The sequence below is a fragment of the Convolutriloba macropyga genome, chromosome 12, assembly GCF_964194025.1.
Source record: "Convolutriloba macropyga chromosome 12, txConMacr16.3, whole genome shotgun sequence".
In the NCBI taxonomy this organism is placed as follows: Eukaryota; Metazoa; Xenacoelomorpha; order Acoela; family Convolutidae; genus Convolutriloba; species Convolutriloba macropyga.
The window spans coordinates 53,181,112-53,199,697 of record NC_134479.1 but is presented as its reverse complement, the minus strand read 5'-3'; the positions used below and the strand labels follow the sequence as shown (position 1 = coordinate 53,199,697).

Sequence of the window (18,586 nt, the reverse complement as noted above, 5' to 3'; positions counted from 1 at the left end):
GAGATAACAATCAATATTCTTTTCTTCAAACCCATTCAGCCTGAAAGCATTGCTAACAGTTAAGAAAACACATTTCCAATGAAAACTTTTTTATATAACAAAAATTTGCTAAAAACAATGTGTCTTTAGGAACATGCAGACAGCTCAAGGAAAAATACAAAAAAAACTTGACGGATAATATGCATTACTAGGAGCCCGATACTAGGAGGATCAAATAAGCAACTTTTTATCTTGGCTGATACAGAGTAAAATATGTCAGAGTATAAGAAATATACAATCATTTAAAAAAAGTGATGGATCAAAACTTTTGAACCAATATCCAGGATCGAATGGTTTGAAAGAATGTCAAAAATCAGTTACATTATCGACCAAAATCTCTAGTTGATGAAACGCTGTTTCAATTGATAAAGAAAAATTTTCTGGCATATTCATCGTTTTCGGCAAAACCGTATCTGATCAAATGGCGATTCAAAACTTCTATTTTTATTCAATATGATGACAATTTATATAAATATGAAAAATTCTCGACTCAATCAACTCGGAACAGGTTATTTCTCATATTGTTAACGAACTTGGTTATTTACAAACATTGCTTAGAATAACAAAAACTGTTTAGAAGAAAAGTGCTTCTAGATTCGAAAATTACAGAAAAAATTTTGTAGCGCAAAACGTTTTCTGAATGGACGCGGTTTGTTTCAACTACGGTTAACTGTCACCGATTTCTGCTATACTTGTTATATAGTTACCATTTAAAGCCAAGTTTATAACCAGTATCATTTATAACCAAAATTAGTTAGTTAACTAACTGTTATCATAAATGCCATCCGAGTCCTGATCAGCGTCGAACCCGTGTTGTCCGTTTTGAACCCCGAATTCCACTTCTCCAGGGTGAGTGTAATCATGTGAATCAAAATTGTTGTTGTTGTTGTTGTTGTTTATGAGTTGTTCTCCAATCATTTGTTCAGCTTCTAGGAGGGGCGTTACCATGATGTCTTCATCACAAACGCCGTCGTATATTCGTTCACACGGGGGTACTTCGTTCATGCCGTTGGGGGGAGTGGGGTTATTGCTACCTGTAAACTCACGACTAAACTTGGTCTTTCGAATTAATATCATATCAGAATTTGGATCTCTTCCGTTTGTGCCCCCCCCCCCTCACCCAGTACGTTATGCTCCCCCAGTTACAGAGCACGTACCATTACGTAGTAAACTATTATGTAAAAATATAGCACCTGAGTCTGGGGGTGCAAATAATATGCACCACTAAGCTGGGGGGGGGGGAACGGAAAAGATCCCAGACATTTCTAATCATAAAACTTTTTTTGTCTCGTTTGTCTCTCATTTGTATGCTTTTAAGTACTCTAAAATGCAGCAATAATAAATAAATAGCAAAATAACTTGTTATCTCGCAATAAATTCCATTGAAAAACTTGAAAAGTTTGCTTTCAGATAATGCTGTTATTTTTACAGCCATTAATTTTGGTTGAAAAAAAACTTTAATTTTGGCTGAAGGGAAAGCACTTTAATAGCTTATACAAAAGCGGGAAAACGCAACAATTCTAACTGTCACTGTTGTTGAAAATTGTAACTGGAGTTGGTGGAAAAATTAAAGAGGGATGAAAAAAGGGCTAAGATAATTTAAATCTACCCGTACTTAACGCCATGTCAATAACAGTACTCGGCAAGTCTAATTCCAAGACTATGTATCAGTAATTATTCAAAGCTATGCTCAAAACACATTTAAGACTTGTTAGACTTGGCCAAGACTTGGCAAGTCTAAGCCAACTGCGAAAAAAAAATCCTTACGGTGATCGAACCGACCTCCAGCTGATCAGATGGTTCTTCTCCTTAGTGTGCCACCATGACTGTTGAAAGTAGTCTTTTGCGCCGTTGAAATACGCTTGAAAGAAGCAAATTTTAAGCGAGAAAGCGAGAAAATTATATCACATGGGAGACTTGCATTTACAATTGCCCACTACTCATTTACACTTGGAGTTCGGTAAGGGAACTCTTTATGTATATTACGACACTGATATGCAATTTATATGACAAAGTTTACCAAATGTTTTTCTAAATTGCAGCAGAGCTGGGAGCTATTATTTGATTTTTTCGTATTAACTGAATGCTACACACGAAGAGCATCAGTAAGTTAGGTAAGTATTATTCCAAGTTCAAAATGCGGCAAACAAACTCTTTAGAGAGAAAAAGAGTCCCAATTTAAAGATTCTTTTTCTGAAATTAAACGTTTTTCCACCAACTAATAATTGACTTTTCAAAGTAAGTAAATTAGAAGCACGATTAGCAAAAATGACAGCTGAAGGTCATGAAATATGCACAAATGGTCGAATATTTTATTGCAAGGTTTCACAATTTTTATTATCAAAACCTTATATTTTTTCAAACTTAAAATATAAAAATTTAATAATTGCGCTCACAGTTAGATTAATTAAATATCTGGAAGATAAATAGAAAAATTTTCTTGTACTGCTAACAAAAAAGCAATGATAATAAAGACACCAAAAAAAACAATGTAACAATGTTGAAAGGCAGAACTTTGAGGCATTTTGACAACATGTTCACTCTAGACATGAGGACTTTTTAGTACTAGACTAGATCAGAATTTTTGGTTTTTCTGATTCAAATAATCATTACAGCGCTGAACTAATAAACTGTCACCACCCCAAGAACAATATAATGGATGCAATATTTTAAATTTTTCACTTCGATTTAGGAATATATCTTTATCACAAGACAGCCACAGTTTCGACATTTCACATTTTATCAGCATCTAAAATAGAATTGCACTCAGAGATCAGACAGTTCTCCAAATTTTCATAGAAATTTAATTTCTCTAAATTTTGGCCAAATTTTATTGTCTACAAAAACGTTTAACGTCCCGCGTTTAGATGTGACACTGGTTAATCTTGGGATTGAAATTTTACTATTAATGTTTTAAGCACTATTTACACACTCTTCTGTCTACAGAGTTTTTTGCCGCATTCGCGGCTTTTCAATTTTAACTTGGAATAAATTTCTCTTAAATTACAGATGATCGTTGTTTGTACCTTTCACTTAATACAAAAAATCAAACACTAGCTCACAGCTGTGCTGCAATTAAGAAAAGTTTTTTGTACGATTTTTTCCAAACTAACAATTACATCGAAAGAGCTTTAAGTTTTTCGACGACAAAAAACAATAATTAATTAACAAGATTTAGCGGGCGAAAGGTGTAATTGCATCATGGAGTAACGCAATAACCCTTTCAATGTTATGAAGCAATAAAAATGTTTATACATGGAGCATAAATAAACATTTTTTAAGTGTTTCTTAGCCTAGATTACATTTCTTATGCTTCATAACATAGAAGGCGTTATTGCGTTACTCCATGTAATTAAATAATACAATATTATATACGTTATTAGAATTTAACTCTTCATAACACTTCAAATTCAAATTCATCATCGATTTCAAATTTCTATCAAATTAATATAAACTGAGACAATAACGAAATTACAACTGAAATTTTCTCTTATATATAAAAAAATACACAACGCTAGTGCAATTCAGTTGGTTCTGACCTTCACATATATGTTATAAAAACACGCGTGTTTTAGCAGAAGCCTACAAATGAACATCGATTTGAATAAAATCCTTAACAAGATTACATCATCATTGCATTTTACTGCGTTTAATTATTATTTTTTCTCTCTTCCTACTTATTTGTGGCTGTGGTGCAGATGGAAGCAACATAATCAAACTGCGATGAGGGTCTCGTGAGTAGCAATTTCCAAAAGGTGAGCGAATTAACCAAGGAGGTTCGTTTTTTGCGCTCAAAAACCGAACAACAAGAACAAGAATCTGCTAAACTGCGGGAAAATCAAAAAAACATTAACGATCGCCTGCGTTCTCAGGAACGGTATTCCAGGAAAGATTGTGTGCTTATTTCAAATCCCCCATTTGAAGCAAGGAATAGTGCAGACGTCACCCAAGACACTTTGAAATTTTTTCAAAATTTTCTTGGATTGAAAATAGATTATAATCGGATAAAAGCTTGCTATCTATTACCCGGTAACAATGTCAAAACAACTTCCACTGTTATCTGTAATTTCATATTCTACCAGGACAAAATTGATGTGTACAAGAAACTCAGGAGTCTACAAAACAAAAAAATTTTACGAAGAAGCTAAACATAAACATGTAGGAGTCGATGCCTGAATGTGAACAGGAAATACGTAACTACGCACACAAGCGAGACATGATTATGAGCACCAACATCCAATATGTGTTGTTTTTTTTAAAACACTTTGTTTCAGATATATGTTCTGGCAATTTCCTAAAGTTCCTTTTTTAATTGGTTTTATTTTTTTTTTGTTTTTTTTAACATTCATTCGATGTTAGGATGAGATGCTGATAAAAACCAGTCAGGCATAAAGCTAAAAACGCAGACAAAAAAACTTAACGAGGCTTTAGAAAACAAGGACACCTCAGGTAAAACGGCAAAGGAGTGGATACTTCTTCAAAACATACGTTCTTTAACAAAAAACTTTGATGAATTCAAAATTTTCATTAGTCAAACAGAGGTTGAGCTAGTGGCAATCTACCTCAATGAAACTTGGTTAAAAAGTAGCTTCGAAAGCGATTGTTTTTCTCTACAGAAGTACTTCAAGATAGAAACATGCAACAGAAAAAAAACAGAAGGTTGTGTTGGTATTTTGGTACACAAAAAAGCAACAAAGAACAGAATTGCATCAGTTGATACAAACAGTCTCCAGGTTATCAGTTTGGAGATTAAATTTTGCGATAAAACTCATTTAGTGACTTGTGTATACATAAAACCCAATGCAAAAAAAAGCAGAAACCTTTGAAAAATTTTCTTCCTATATTGATCAAATAGGTATAACAACCAGTACTCTACATCTCGTGTGTGGGGACCTAAATTTTAATTTTTTGAAGAAATCGGCAAAATTGATCCTAATAATTAACCAGAAGGAAATGAATGCTTTGGCTCTTGTAGACCCTCAAACTGCAACGCGCGAAACAATTAGGACCAAAACGTGTATTGATGTTTTTTTTATAAATTTTAAATCAAAAAGTGTTGTTGAGAAAACCAAAATTAGCGACCATTACACGATGGGAAAAGAGAGAAAAGTTCTGAAAAAGTTCAAATACTGAGAAGAAATTGGAATAAACTAGACGATGATCATCTCCTTGTTGAGCTCAACTGTTTTCTCCAGAAAAAATTTGAATAAGTGAGCGGTCAATTATTAACAAAAGATACTAACCGGTATGCAGAGATCGGTTTAGCTGAGATAAAAAAAATACTCAGCTAAAAAAGCCAACTCTTGAAGCGTTACTAAACAACAAAATCTCAAAGTGATAAAGAAGCGTACGAAAAGCAATCCAAATTGTTGAGGAAAAAAATAAGAGGAAAGATGTTAGAAATTGCTAAACTGTGGGATCAAAAAAACATTACCGATCGCCTGCGTTCTCATTTGAAATCCTCCATTTGAAGCAAGGAATAGTGCAGAAGTCACCCCAGACACTTTGAAATTTTTTCAAAATTTTCTTGGATTGAAAATAGATTATAATTGGTTAAAAGCCTGCCACCTTTTACCTGGTAACAATGTCAAAACAACTTCCACTGTTTTCCGTAAATTAGTATTCTACCAGGACAAAATTGATGTGTACAAGAAACACAGGAGTCTACGAAACAAAAAAATTTTATAAACAAGCTAAATATATACATATACGAGTCGCTGCCTGATTGTGAACATGAAATACGTAACGACGCACACAAGCGAGACATGATTATGAGCACCAACAATTGTGTTGTCTCAGTTTTGGTTCATGATGGAAACGAAAAAACTAAGTTTGTCAAAATACAAGAAGTTGAAGAGTTGGACAACTTAGATGCCGTCAAAAAAAGACAAGCAACTGACCGCAATAGCGCCGAAAAACTATCGCCACAAAACAAACGCCACTGCCTCGGTAGAGAGTAGAGGAACTTATACAAACTTACTACACTAACTCAACATTTTGTTTTGATTGACTTCAGTGAATTTTCAATTTTTTCTCTGTTTAAAATAAATTGATTTCTCACGGGAAGATAAATTCATCTGGTAGGAACAAGGCAACAATTGATTAATCTTGCTGTATATTTCCCAGAAAAACTTTTTTTAGGTTTCTACGAACATACCAGTGATCTCCGCTGGTGCGTTTCAACCTAGCTGCGATCTCCACAACCTGCACTGGTTGGAAGAAGGGGAGCGGAGGCCTACTCAAGATTCTGCGATCTCCGTGGAGCTATTTAACAACTAGGAACACCCTAAAAATATCCAATATCTGTTGATTTTTTAAAACTTTGTTTCAGATATATTTTCTGGCAATTTGCTAAAGTTCCTTTTTTATTTAGATTTATTTTTTTGTTTCGTTTTTTTTAACATTCATTCGCTGTTAGGATGAGATGCTGATAAAAACCAGTCAGGCATAGTGCTAAAAACGCAGACAAAAGAACTTATGGAGGTTTTAGAAAACAAGGACATGTCAGGTAAAACGGCAAAGGAGTGAATACTTTTTCAAAACATACGTTCTTTAACAAAAAACAATGATGAATTCAAAATTTTTTATTAGTCAAACAGAGGTTGAGCTAGTGGCAATCTACCTCAGAAGCTGGAAACAGAAACAGGAAATTTTTTCAGTTTGTAAACGAACAGTCAACATCAATGGAGATGAAAAAACAGGAGAAAAGAACGCTGTTGATGATCTTGATAAATTCAATAATTTTTTGGCTACAATAGGAGCAAACTTAGCTGAAAAATTTCCATCACCAAAACTGACACAGAGAACAAAACAAATAAATTCTATGTTTTTCAGGACAATTGACGAAAAAAAAGTTACTGCCGCTATCGCTAAGACTAAGAAAAAGTACAGCACAGATTGCTATAATTTGAACTACATCTATTTCAAAGCTGTATCGGCAAGTGTTTTGCCGGTTCTGACGATGCTTTTCAATAAATGCTTTGAGGAGGGAAATTTTCCGCAGTCTTTCAAAATAGTATCCAAAACACCATCCGATAAAGAAGGAGACAAGAGCAGACCAGAGAATTACAGACCAATCTCATTGTTACCTATCATTGGCAAAATATTTGAATTCCTAATTTTCGATAGAATTAAAAACTATATAGAAAAATTCAAGATACTAAAACTTTATCAATTTGGGTTTAGATCAAACCACAACACAACCAACGCAATTGTTTCCTTGTTAGAGGATATCAGAGTGAATAAACAAAGTAAAGCAAATGAAATCAAGGTTACTTCTCTGGACTTGAAAAAAGCATTTGATACTGCCGACCATCGCATTCTCCTAGAGAAATGTTCAGATTATGGTTTGAGGGGTAAAACTTTGAGCATAATAGCTTCATTTCTTCACAATTGAACACAGTTGGTAAAAGTGAATGGAAAAACTTCACAATCTAGAGAAGTGTCGTTTGGAGTACCGCAATGTTCCATCCTTGGACCGCTGCTGTTCATTCTTTATATGAATGAAATTTCATGTAAAAATGAAAACAGTACAGATTATCTTTTTGCTGACTATAGCGCTATAAAAAACCATTGGAACTCCAAAAGCACTAGATAGCAAGCATCAATTGGCTTTGAACAATGTTTCACACTGGCTAGAGCAAAATAAGCTCATACTAAATAAAAACAAAGACAATGTCTTTCAGACACAAGAAAGCCATTGAAGACGGCTTCTCACTTTACGCGGAAAAAATAGAAAATGTGACAAGTTTCAAGTATTTAGGCATCATTTTAGATCAACAACTAAACGTTTTTGAATATAGCAATATTATCTAGAAGAAATTGAACCATTTCACTGCTATGTTTTATCGTCTGAGAAAATTCCTAAAAGTATCGCAAATGATAAGAGTCTATAAGACATATGTACAGCCAATCATACAATACGGAGTCCTAGCTTATGGGTCAACGACAAAATGTATTCTACAGCCTATTGATAACAAAGTAAACAGACTGCTGAGAATAGTCTTTTTCTTAAAACAATTTGAGTCAACTACAAAAATACGCGAAGGAAACAACATTTACAGCACACAAGAACTTCATATTTACGAACTGCTAAAATTGCTGATAAAAGTGATACGAAAAAAATGCAATGTCGAACAACTGAAGAAGCAATCGAAGAAAAAGAGCTGAGTAAAATTGATGAGATCAGAAAAACAAAAAAACAACTAAAAATTAGTTACATTAAACTAAGTAACTGCTCAATCACAGTAAGGTTGAGAAAACTATGCAACTGCTTGCTAGGTTTAGATCCTACTTTTTTCAAAAGCCTAAGAAAAATGAAGGAAAAACAGGCTAAAACTTTTGCCGCAAGTTTCCTTAAAAAACTATGTTATTGGCTCTTTAGACATAAACAACTATATTTTTGGCTGATTGAATCCATCAATATTTGTAAGCTGTTTACTGCCGTTTAACTGCAATTGTGTTTTGGTTTTAGTTGAATCTTTTTTTAGACACATACTAAGTCCTTTTCCCTGCATAAACCCAACAAGCTCTTTTGTTTATCTTCCTCACAAAGGCGCCTGAAAACGATCCATAGGGGTCAATGTTGTCCTTTCGGAGCCCATGTGACATTTGAAAAAAAATAAATTGTGTAAATGCCCTGTTGTATCATGCTTAATCCGTAAACAATTTATTTTATATATATATATATATATATATATATATGCTTCTAAAAAACTCGACAACGCAAAAACCAGTCAAACCTGCTGAAATTTAATCACCCGAGCTTGAGAAAAAAGTTTAAAACCTATCGTCATCAAAACTCAAGTTTAATTTAAACAAGTTTTTAAAATTCCAGAAGTTGCCTTTTTTCATACCTTTCGATGACAACTGGTCTGACAATGAACTGACATACTGTGCAACATCACCAGCCCTGCTGGCCACATTTCGTCTCACTTGAAGGGCTAATGGACTGTTGGTTAGTGACGTCACGGCAGAGGAGGGCGCACTCGGGGCAGAGGAGGTGTGAGTAGGGGGTACCTTTGTTTTGGGATACTTGTTGTAGTGGAAAGTTGAAGTATTGGCGGGTTGTGTATCCATGACTTTTTTTTGGTTTTTCGGGCTAACTTCAGTTTTTGATTTTAATAGGGAATTTTGGGATTATGGGCAGCAGTTGAAATGATCATCGGAACAAACAGTTTTTTTGTTTTAATTCTGATTGGTAAATTTAAGGTATTAAAACCCATTTCTAATTGTTACCCTTCTGAAAATTTTTATTTTTTAGTTTGTCCTTTGACTGTTTGAAAGAAAAAATTGCATTAGAAATTACATTTAAATAGGGAGTGTTATTTTTTTCATACATTAAATCTTCGTAGTCTGGAAAAATGGTGACAAATTAAAAATTTAAGGACAATCTAAAATAAAAATGAAAAGTTTTCTGGGAAAAAAACTGAAACTGAATGCAATTGAGCTCAATTGGTTCTTTAGTATAAAGTTTAATTCAGTAATTTAACTAGTGAAAATTGTGTTTATAAGAAATTGGTGCAAATAATTAGCACTACGGGACTTAAAGTAGATAATGGGGTGAACTTTTAGAATTAAATTTAAATTGGTGTGAAAATTTGGAGGTTTTTTTTAAAATTAATCAACAAAACTTTCCCGGGTCAAGTGAAAATTCATTTCATAAATAGCTCAAGAAAAACTGCAACGGTTTTTAGTTTCGCTCAATTTTGGACGTTTCAAATAAAGTAAGCTATTTAATCAATTCTGAGCTTTTCAATGATCAAATAATAAAGTACGAAAGCTTTGTAAACTCAACGCGCTCAGGTAGATATACGAGCTAAGATAGGATCTTATAAACCATTCATAAACCAGCACGCACATACACCTTAACAGCGGTGTAGAATAAAGTTATAAATACTAACTAGGAAAGTTATAACACAGAGCGGAATTAACTTTAAACACACAGGTACACTAAAAGGATTTAAAACGCAAACTCGACTCAGTTTTAGTCAACACTGAAAATCTTGAGTTCTAGCGAAATAAAATTTAGTAAATTCATTGACAGAAAGCTAAGTTTTACCTTAGCGCTTGTAAACATTCAAAACGCATTTACAGGTGAATTTCAATTTAGTTTAAGAAATTGGAAATTTTAGTTTATATGTTTGGGTAGACTTGATCACGTGAGTTATAACTATTGCACTTATAACTAGCAAGTTATAAGTTTTTGAGTTATGAGCGGGTTTTGAAATAGGCAGTTGTAACCGCAAACTAAACGACAGTCGGTTACTAGCAAGACGCACCTGGGCTAAATTATTTGAATTAAAAGGGTAGAGGTAATGTCTATGAGTTAGCCGAATTATTAAAAAACCGAAATTAAATTAAATTGAGAATTATGACTGAAATAATGTTTACTTTAAAAAAAATGATTTATGGTATATTTGAAAAAAAATACAACTACAGAAAAAAACAACTACAATGAGAAATATTATTTACTTTAAAATGACCAAAAGTTTATCCAAATACGCAAATATGCTCAAAATATTAAAGAAAATTGCAAACATTGAGTCAAAATTTAGCCTAAAATTGTGTAAAATACTAGCTGTAAAAATCAGCACATATATTTAGTCGAAAACGATTGGTACTTCTCTAAATATTCAAAATTTCTGCAATTTTTCAAACCAGCATTATTTGCCGAATAGCCATTCGTTTAAAAGCAACAGTGGTTTTATGTAAGTTCAGTTTACAACAAGCTAAGGTGCTTGAGGTATGTTTTATCTCATAGAACTGTTTTAATAACTTTGTTATAACCCAGTTATAACTTTGAAAGATAGTCCCCGTTCCATATTAAGTGCAAATGTTAAAGAGCCGCATAGCTATATTATACAAAACGTTACGTAATCCAAGCTGATAATTATACAAAAATAAAAAAAACGAAGTCGTTTCTCCAATATCATTGTTCCGACCCCACTTGTTGGGGAGGAATACTCAAATGGGTTTTTTTTTCGTTCAAACAATTTTGGCCGATCGATATGTTCATCAAAAGAGAAATTTTAGTGGTATCATTTAAAAGCTCGTCCAGCATAGAAATTAAAAAGATTTTTTTGAATTTCGTATTTTTCGAGGAGTTATCGAGAATTAAATTTTTCTGTTAACACCAGACAGTTTGCATGATTTTGATCAGTTTTAGCGTAATTTTCGTCCAAATTAAGAGTTTTCTATGAACGATTAATTCAAAATTACAATTCATGCTTCGAAAATAAACAATTTTGTGTTGCCAAAAGACAAACGGAGATAAAAAGACTAGTTCGTCTCATGGGGAAGATTACTTTTAAAAAATTGAAACCAAAAGTTCTCATAATTTTTTTCAAAAAAATTTGAAATATTTTTTTTTCGTAATTTAGGTTCAATTTGAAACTTTATCATATGAACCTAATATTGATACTTCCTATTAATTTAAAGAAGACGTTCAATGGCTCATAAATAAAGTTTTGAGAGAAAAACTTATCGTTTAAAAGGCTTCGAATGTTTCTTCTCGCCTTTTTCTACTGATTTTCTTGTTTTTGCTGTTGTTTTCATAGTCATAGGACTTATTTTGATGTCTTTTTGCTGACTTATGAATCACAAACATCCTTGTCTTTCCATCATTGCATAACTTAGCGTTTTTATTGACTTATGTTGAAAGCTCTTCAAAATAATGTCTGTTAAAAATTTAAAAATAAACTTTCGTAAAGCTTTTCGAACATTAACTGAGCTTAAACTTATTTTCGTGAACTGTGATACAGTCTCAGTAAAAACAGGAACCGTTTCTTTTCTAATGCAACCAAAATTAATTGGCTTAACAGTTTTATCTTCTAACTAAAAGTTATATCACTTAGACGCCACGAGTTATCATAATTTTTTTGTTTTTTTGTGAATAACTTTTTCGCAATTTTGTTTTTTTTCGAAATCTTATCACATTATCCTAATATTTGTAGTTCAATTGCCATAGAGAAAACATTCAATGCATTACGGATAAATTTTTCGTAAAACTGCCTTAAAGAAGTCCTTCAATGGATCATAGATAAAGTTTTCAGAGAAAAGCTTATGGTTTAAAGAGCTTCGACATTTTCTTCTCGCAATTTTCTACTGAAATTTTGGTTTTTACCGGTATTGGTTGTTATTTTCATAGTCATAAGACTTATTGTCATGTCTTATTGATAACATTTGAACGACAAACAGCCTTCTCCTCCCATCGAGGCATAACTGAGTTTTTTTTACTGACTTCCGTTGAAATCTATTGAATTTAACAGTTACCAATGATGTCAAGCAGCTAATTGAAAATAGAAAAGTTTTTGTTGAAATGTTCACTTTTGAATGGCTTTGTCAGTTTGCTCTTTGCATTTTTGTGAGTTTGCTACTTTGTGTGAATTCTTTATTCTTTATGTAGCAATTAAATTCCGACCGGTCACAAAAACTTCTTATTGAAAATCGATTGAATCGTGTTATTCAATGCAGTGAGATTATAGCTAGGTTCATAATTAGAAACTTTTTTTGTATTATTCGTTTTCAAAGATTTTTCAAATACTTTTCAACTTTTGTAGTTCTTTTTGTCAACTTTTTACTTTATTCTTTACATTAAGAGGTCCAATCAAATTCAATGCAAATCAAAAATAAGTGTGTCTAATTTTATTTCTGTCTCATCAGATATTTTGTTTATTGGACAGTTTTAGTTGTCACTAAAATTTTGTCATTGGTCATTATTTGTTTCTTTCTTTCTTCTGTTTGCACATCCTTATGATTTTCAAATTTGTCCCAAGTGATCTTTTCTCAATTTTCGCTATCTTTTTGGCTTCACTTGGATAAATAAAAATTGAACTAAAAATACATATTAATCAGATAATAGCTGATGGTTTCAATGGCTACAATAATTTTTTGTTTTCGCAAATTGCTTTTCTTCATCTTTAATCCATTATTATGGCTTAGTCTAACCAAACACAGGTCTTATTGGTTTCGTAAAAACTTTTTATTAAATTTATCAAAATTTATTCTGTAAAAGCTAATGATTTTAGACTTTTAAAATTTTTTGGTTCAAATAAATTGAATGGATTTTTGAATTTCGGCTCATTATTTATTCTTTTTGTCGACTTGTTACCTAGTCTCAAAAGTAAAGTTGTGTAGCTAAAGCTTTATCCGATTGTTTTTTGACGTTGTTACTAGCTCCTTTTAAATTTATATAATGAGTTTTTGCCCTGAAATTTTTGTTTTTGCTTTTTTCTTGTTTGATCTTTTTCTTGTAGTCGTTTTAATGCCAGCTATCATGAGCGCTGCATTGAGGCATGACATTATGTATTTCAATTAGTAGTTTGGGTGCGTAACGACTTCTTTACACTCAAACATCCTTTTTTGATTATATCACAGTTTGGTTGTCAATTGAATCAAAATTGTAGATGAACTCAGGTTAGAAAATCATGTGAAAATGCACATTAGTGATTATCCTTGTTTCATTACGTGATCTTATTAAGATTTTAAAACATTTGAAGTAACTTTTTCATGCAGCATATATGCATATGATCATTAATGTTAGAGATACAATTTTCCCTTGATAATAATCCGGGAGTTTAGAGACTGATTGTTGTGGGAATTTTTAGAGTCTCTTACAATGAGTTTAATTCAATCCTTATGAGACATAGAATGAAATCTTCAATTGTATGCCCGACCAACTAAATTAAACTCAACGTAAACCAAAAATGATTGCAAGAACGACATTTATTGGAGCCCGTCAGATTATAATTATTTTGAAAATATGTCCGTAATGTACTCACTTCTTCTGGGTAATTTTTTTGATGATAATGTTTATTTATGTTACAATCGGAGTGTCCCATAAGAACAATTTGAAATAGGTGTTCATATTTAGGAATTTTTAGGAATGACACTTTACAATCGAACGGCGTGTTACGAGTGAAACACAAATTTTTGAAAAACCATTTTTTAAAAAGGCGTACTGCACAAAAGCTGGTTTGAAAAGAGAAAAATATATAATACGCCTGGACTACCATGGTGATGAAATAATTTCTTAGCGCACTTTTTCTAAAAATTTTCAAAATAATTTTGGAAAAAAATTAATGTGAACTTGACAAGTCTTCCGGTTTTCATTTTATCCGTGTAATGGATAAATTTGCTTCACAAGGTTTCCATGTTAACTTGAATATCCGCCAATTGTTGATCAGTTTTCTATTCAATATTTTCACGATTTTTTTTCGAAATTGATAATTCAGTCAAAATAGTAAATTTAGATTTTTTTGTTGATAATGTTTATTTATGTTACAATCGGAGTGTCCCCTAAGAACAATTTGAAATAGGTGTTCATATTTAGGAATTTTTAGGAATGACTCTGAAAAATCGCACGGTGTTTTACGAGTGAAGTACAATTTTAAAAAATTCTTAAAGGCTTAGAGCAGAAAAGCAAAATTGAAAAGAGAAAAAATATGATACGCCTGGACTACCATGGTAATAAAATAATTGTTTTAGTGCACTTCTTCTGAGAATATTCACAATAATCTCGAAAAAAATTATTGTGAAATTGACAAGAAACAATGCAATATGAAAATATCTATTATAATTTATTTTTCGGAATACTCTCGTCACCGTTTTCGGTGGCACCATATGATACTCTCACAAAGATTTACCAAATGTCTTTTGCCAGTATTAAAATAAATTTTCATGAATTGAATTTAAATTTTGAGATACGACGTACTGTTAAAATGAAAATTATCAAAGATGTTCACCGTTGGCCGCCCGCGTCCAGCAAAAATTATAGGCAAGCGGTTTTTTCTTATTGTGCAGTTTTTGACCGCTGTTAAAAAAGGCATATTGACTTAAACAGTTTTCGATGATAAGGAATTTTTCAGTTAGAAAAGATCACCTTTCACAATTTCAAGATAAAGCATAGAGCTAGAAATGAAAAAGTAATTAATTTGCCATATAACAATTTAAAATTTGACGAATCAAACTGAATAGAAAATAAAAGTGATTTCAAAAAAACATAAACACAATTAGTTTTTCTTGGCAAATTTTGTTAAAAGTTGATTACGGCAGTCATCTCAATTTTGCATACATTGCTTGACTTTCCACAGTATTCAAGCAATTCTAGAAGATAACAGATAGCACTGTACGAAAAACTACGAATAACCTTACGCGAAGATCTTACAAAACTCAAAAGAAATGTTTAATGTCAAATCTCTCCTCAAATAAGTTTTCTTGTGGTTTTTTGTTTGCTCTTTTTCCGGCTTGCAGAAGTGAAAATACCAATGGCAACTGAATTTATGTATTTCTGAATTTATGTTAAATCTGAATTTATGGCAACTGAATTTATGTATTTCTGAATTTATGTTAAATCGAAGTCTTCCGGTTTTCATTTTATTCGGGTATTTGATATACTTGCTTCACAAGGTTTCCATGTTAAAATGAATATCCGCCAGTTGTTGATCAGTTTTCTCCTCAGTTTGTTCACAATTTTTTTTGGAAATTGACAATCACGTGAAAGTAGTAAATTTGGAATATAAACTTTCTTTTAAATTTACAACTCTTATATACTTTTATTGCTTTGTGTTTTAGGGTCTTTTTTGTTTTCTCGACGTCTGTTTTGTTTTAGGGGGAATCTGAATTCTTTACATGCCGAATCTTTTCTAAGAATTGCGTTAAGAATTGCGTTAATTGCGTTTTAATAGAACTATATCAAGTTAATGTCTAAATTGTTACGCCGGCGGGTTGTTCGTATGGCCTTTTCTCAGATTGCCTTTTTGTCAAACTAGCTTCTTTCAATTTGCTCTCAAGTCAGTATTTCTGCTGTTTTTCATTTCAACAAATAACTTGGTACTAAATAGTTCGTGTTGCGAAATGTCATGTCGTTATGTCGTTTCCTTGTCATTCCTCAAATACATTAGGGTATCGTCAAAAAATGTTTGTTTTAATTTTTGTTAAAATAAATGTTGACCCATTGTCTCACTGCATGTATGAGATAAAAGTTATCATTATGCGAGTCCCATTAGAGAAATTTGGACCAATATTCCCGCGTTTTTGAAATGACTTCTGAAATCACTTGACCTATTTAGTTGGGTTATTAGCTCATTACAAAATGATACATGGACGACGTTTGATAAGGTTTATTTTGTAAATTCAACTGAAAAGCTCTTTACTAAGTACAAAACTTCTTTATGTAATAAGAAACTTTATGAAATTTACGCCATGTCACACAAACTTGATTGTCAAAATTAATGATGATTAATTTACGTTACTGAGTTTTGACATATTTTCTTGTAGTTTACAAGCAAAAATTTTCACTCTTTCAAATCAAATTTGCCAACAGATTTTTTTTCGGTCTGCTGGACTGAAACGACGGTATCGAATCTCTTTTACCTTTAAAAAGACGCCGTTAACGAATGACCCCTATGTTTAGAAAACGCAAGAAATCTTCAGTACGTTTGATTTGTTCTGTATTGTCGGTTTCGAACGTAAGAAAGATTCGTTAAAGCCGCTTTATAGACGCAAAAGAGATTAGGCATGTTCTGTTTTAGAAAATTCGGCATGTTTGGGAATTAAGCGTAAGAAATCTTGGTTATGTTTTGGTTAGGACGTAAAAAATTTTCTTTAGCTCGTACACAAAACTATATGAACCAATATAAATTTCGTTGTTTTTCGTTTGAATTCAAAGATGTAACATACTTGTTGATCATTAATGAGAGTTCTATTAATTAATTTACATTCACTGAGTTTTTACATACTTTCTTGTACTTTGCTACCCAAGTTTTCGACTGTTAGTTAGGTTTGAAACCGACCGTGGCGACTGTTTTTTGTCCGGATTCCAGGACTAGTCTGCGGCTCAAACCCAGGAGATGATTGTTCATGGTATTTCTCTCAACAGCACGAAATCTCCCTTACGTTTAAATAACATTGATACCAAATCTCTCCTATATTTAAAAAGCGACCGAACCAAATCTGCCCTATGTTTAAAAACGACAACACCAAATGTCTCCTATTTTTAGAAAACGACGAAATCAAATTTGTCTTACTTTTAAAAACGACGATACCGTATCTCTCCTATGTTTAGAAAACGACGATACCGATTGTTTCTGTTGTTTAAACACTGAAGATCTCTCGACTAGGGTTAGCCGGAAAACTGTGCAGGGCAGCTTGTGTTTGGGTTGATTAGCTTTCTTCAAATGTGTAATGCAATTAAAGTACGGGTTGTTCAATGGATAGTGTAAACACTGAATAGAGTTTAGCAACTCTCCAACTAATAAGTTTAGTTTTGAAGAAAGTTTAAAGCATGTTCCGTTTTTTTTCTGGGATGACACCTGATAAGATTTTTTTCTGATTTTCGCGGATTGTGAGTTTCTCCAGCTTGATTTATTAGTAGGCTGGTGGCTGACTAAGCTGGCGACTGAATTCTTTCTTCCTCTGAAGTGTCAGGAATTCTGGCATTATACTTCTATCGTAATGACGAATGCAACCTTCACCCACCGCATATCCAACGCTGAATTTACCCTGGCGTGTTTGACAGCAAGAGACGAGATTTACCGAGGAAGCAATGTTACCAAAGGGATGGCAACCTGTTAGAATGGCTGCTGTGTTGTGCGTCAGGTACATGTTGCCCAGGCCGAGGTGGCCAGACCGAAGTGACCCCTGATCAGACGAGTTTCGAGCGCACACATGTTCCCGGTGCGCTCGAATTACATGGTCTGGAAAAGGCTTCGAGCGCACTTTTGTCTGGACAATGGTCTGGAACTTGCCTGATCAGAGGCCACTTTGTTCTGGGACGGTCTGATCAGAGGTCACTTTGATCTGGGACGGTCTGATCAGAGGCAGTTTCTAGCGCACACAAGTCTGATCAGAGGCCAATTCGAGCGCACACTAGTCTGACCAAAGACCAATTCGAGCGACATTTTTTTCAAGTTTTTTTTTGTTTTCTTACTGACTTTTGTTGTCTCGGGTAAGAGACAACAATAAAACAGCATTCTGATCGCAACTTCATCTGAAAATCTGATGGGTTTGATCAGAACCAAGGGGTCCAGCTAATATCAACTGCCGGTCCTCTCAAGAAAAGATTTTGAATAAAAGTAGATCAAGACGTTTTTACGCAGAGCTGTCTAAGTTCATTTTTTCAGTTAAAAACATAAAAAAAATGGCATACTCAGTAATTTTTTTGATCATTTTTTTCGATTTACTTTCATTAACAATACTCTCAGGATTGGTTTTTTGTTAGTTGAATATAAGATTGATAAAATAATAGATGAAATTAATACATTATAACGATATTGAGAGATTTGTTCATGTTTAAAATCATTCTCTGATCAGACTAGTTCGAACGCACTTTAGTCTAGACAATGGTCTGGAACTTGTCTGGACAATGGTCTGGAACTTGTCTGATCAGGGGTCACTTCGGTCTGGAACTCGCCTGATCAGAGGCGGCTTCGAGCGCACTTCGAGCGCACAATGATCTTCGAGCGCATTCTCGTCTGATCAGAGGTCACTTCGGTCTGGGACGGTCTGATCAGAGGTCCCACTTGTCTGGGACGGTCTGATCAGAGGC

At 33.2% G+C, this 18,586-nt stretch overlaps 1 protein-coding gene across 1 annotated transcript in view; it reads right to left on the bottom strand.

The window, feature by feature from the left end:
- The window catches only part of LOC142350290 (uncharacterized), a 189,067-nt gene extending 179,709 nt beyond the window's left edge, over positions 1-9,358 (bottom strand). The window contains exons 1-2 of the mRNA XM_075402085.1: positions 8,895-9,358; positions 807-1,073 (exon numbers count right to left, since the gene is read on the bottom strand). Coding sequence (XP_075258200.1) covers positions 807-1,073; positions 8,895-9,117 — 490 coding nt within the window. The 5' untranslated portion in view covers positions 9,118-9,358. The remainder of the gene's footprint in view (positions 1-806; positions 1,074-8,894) is intronic.
- Positions 9,359-18,586: the final 9,228 nt, after the last annotated feature.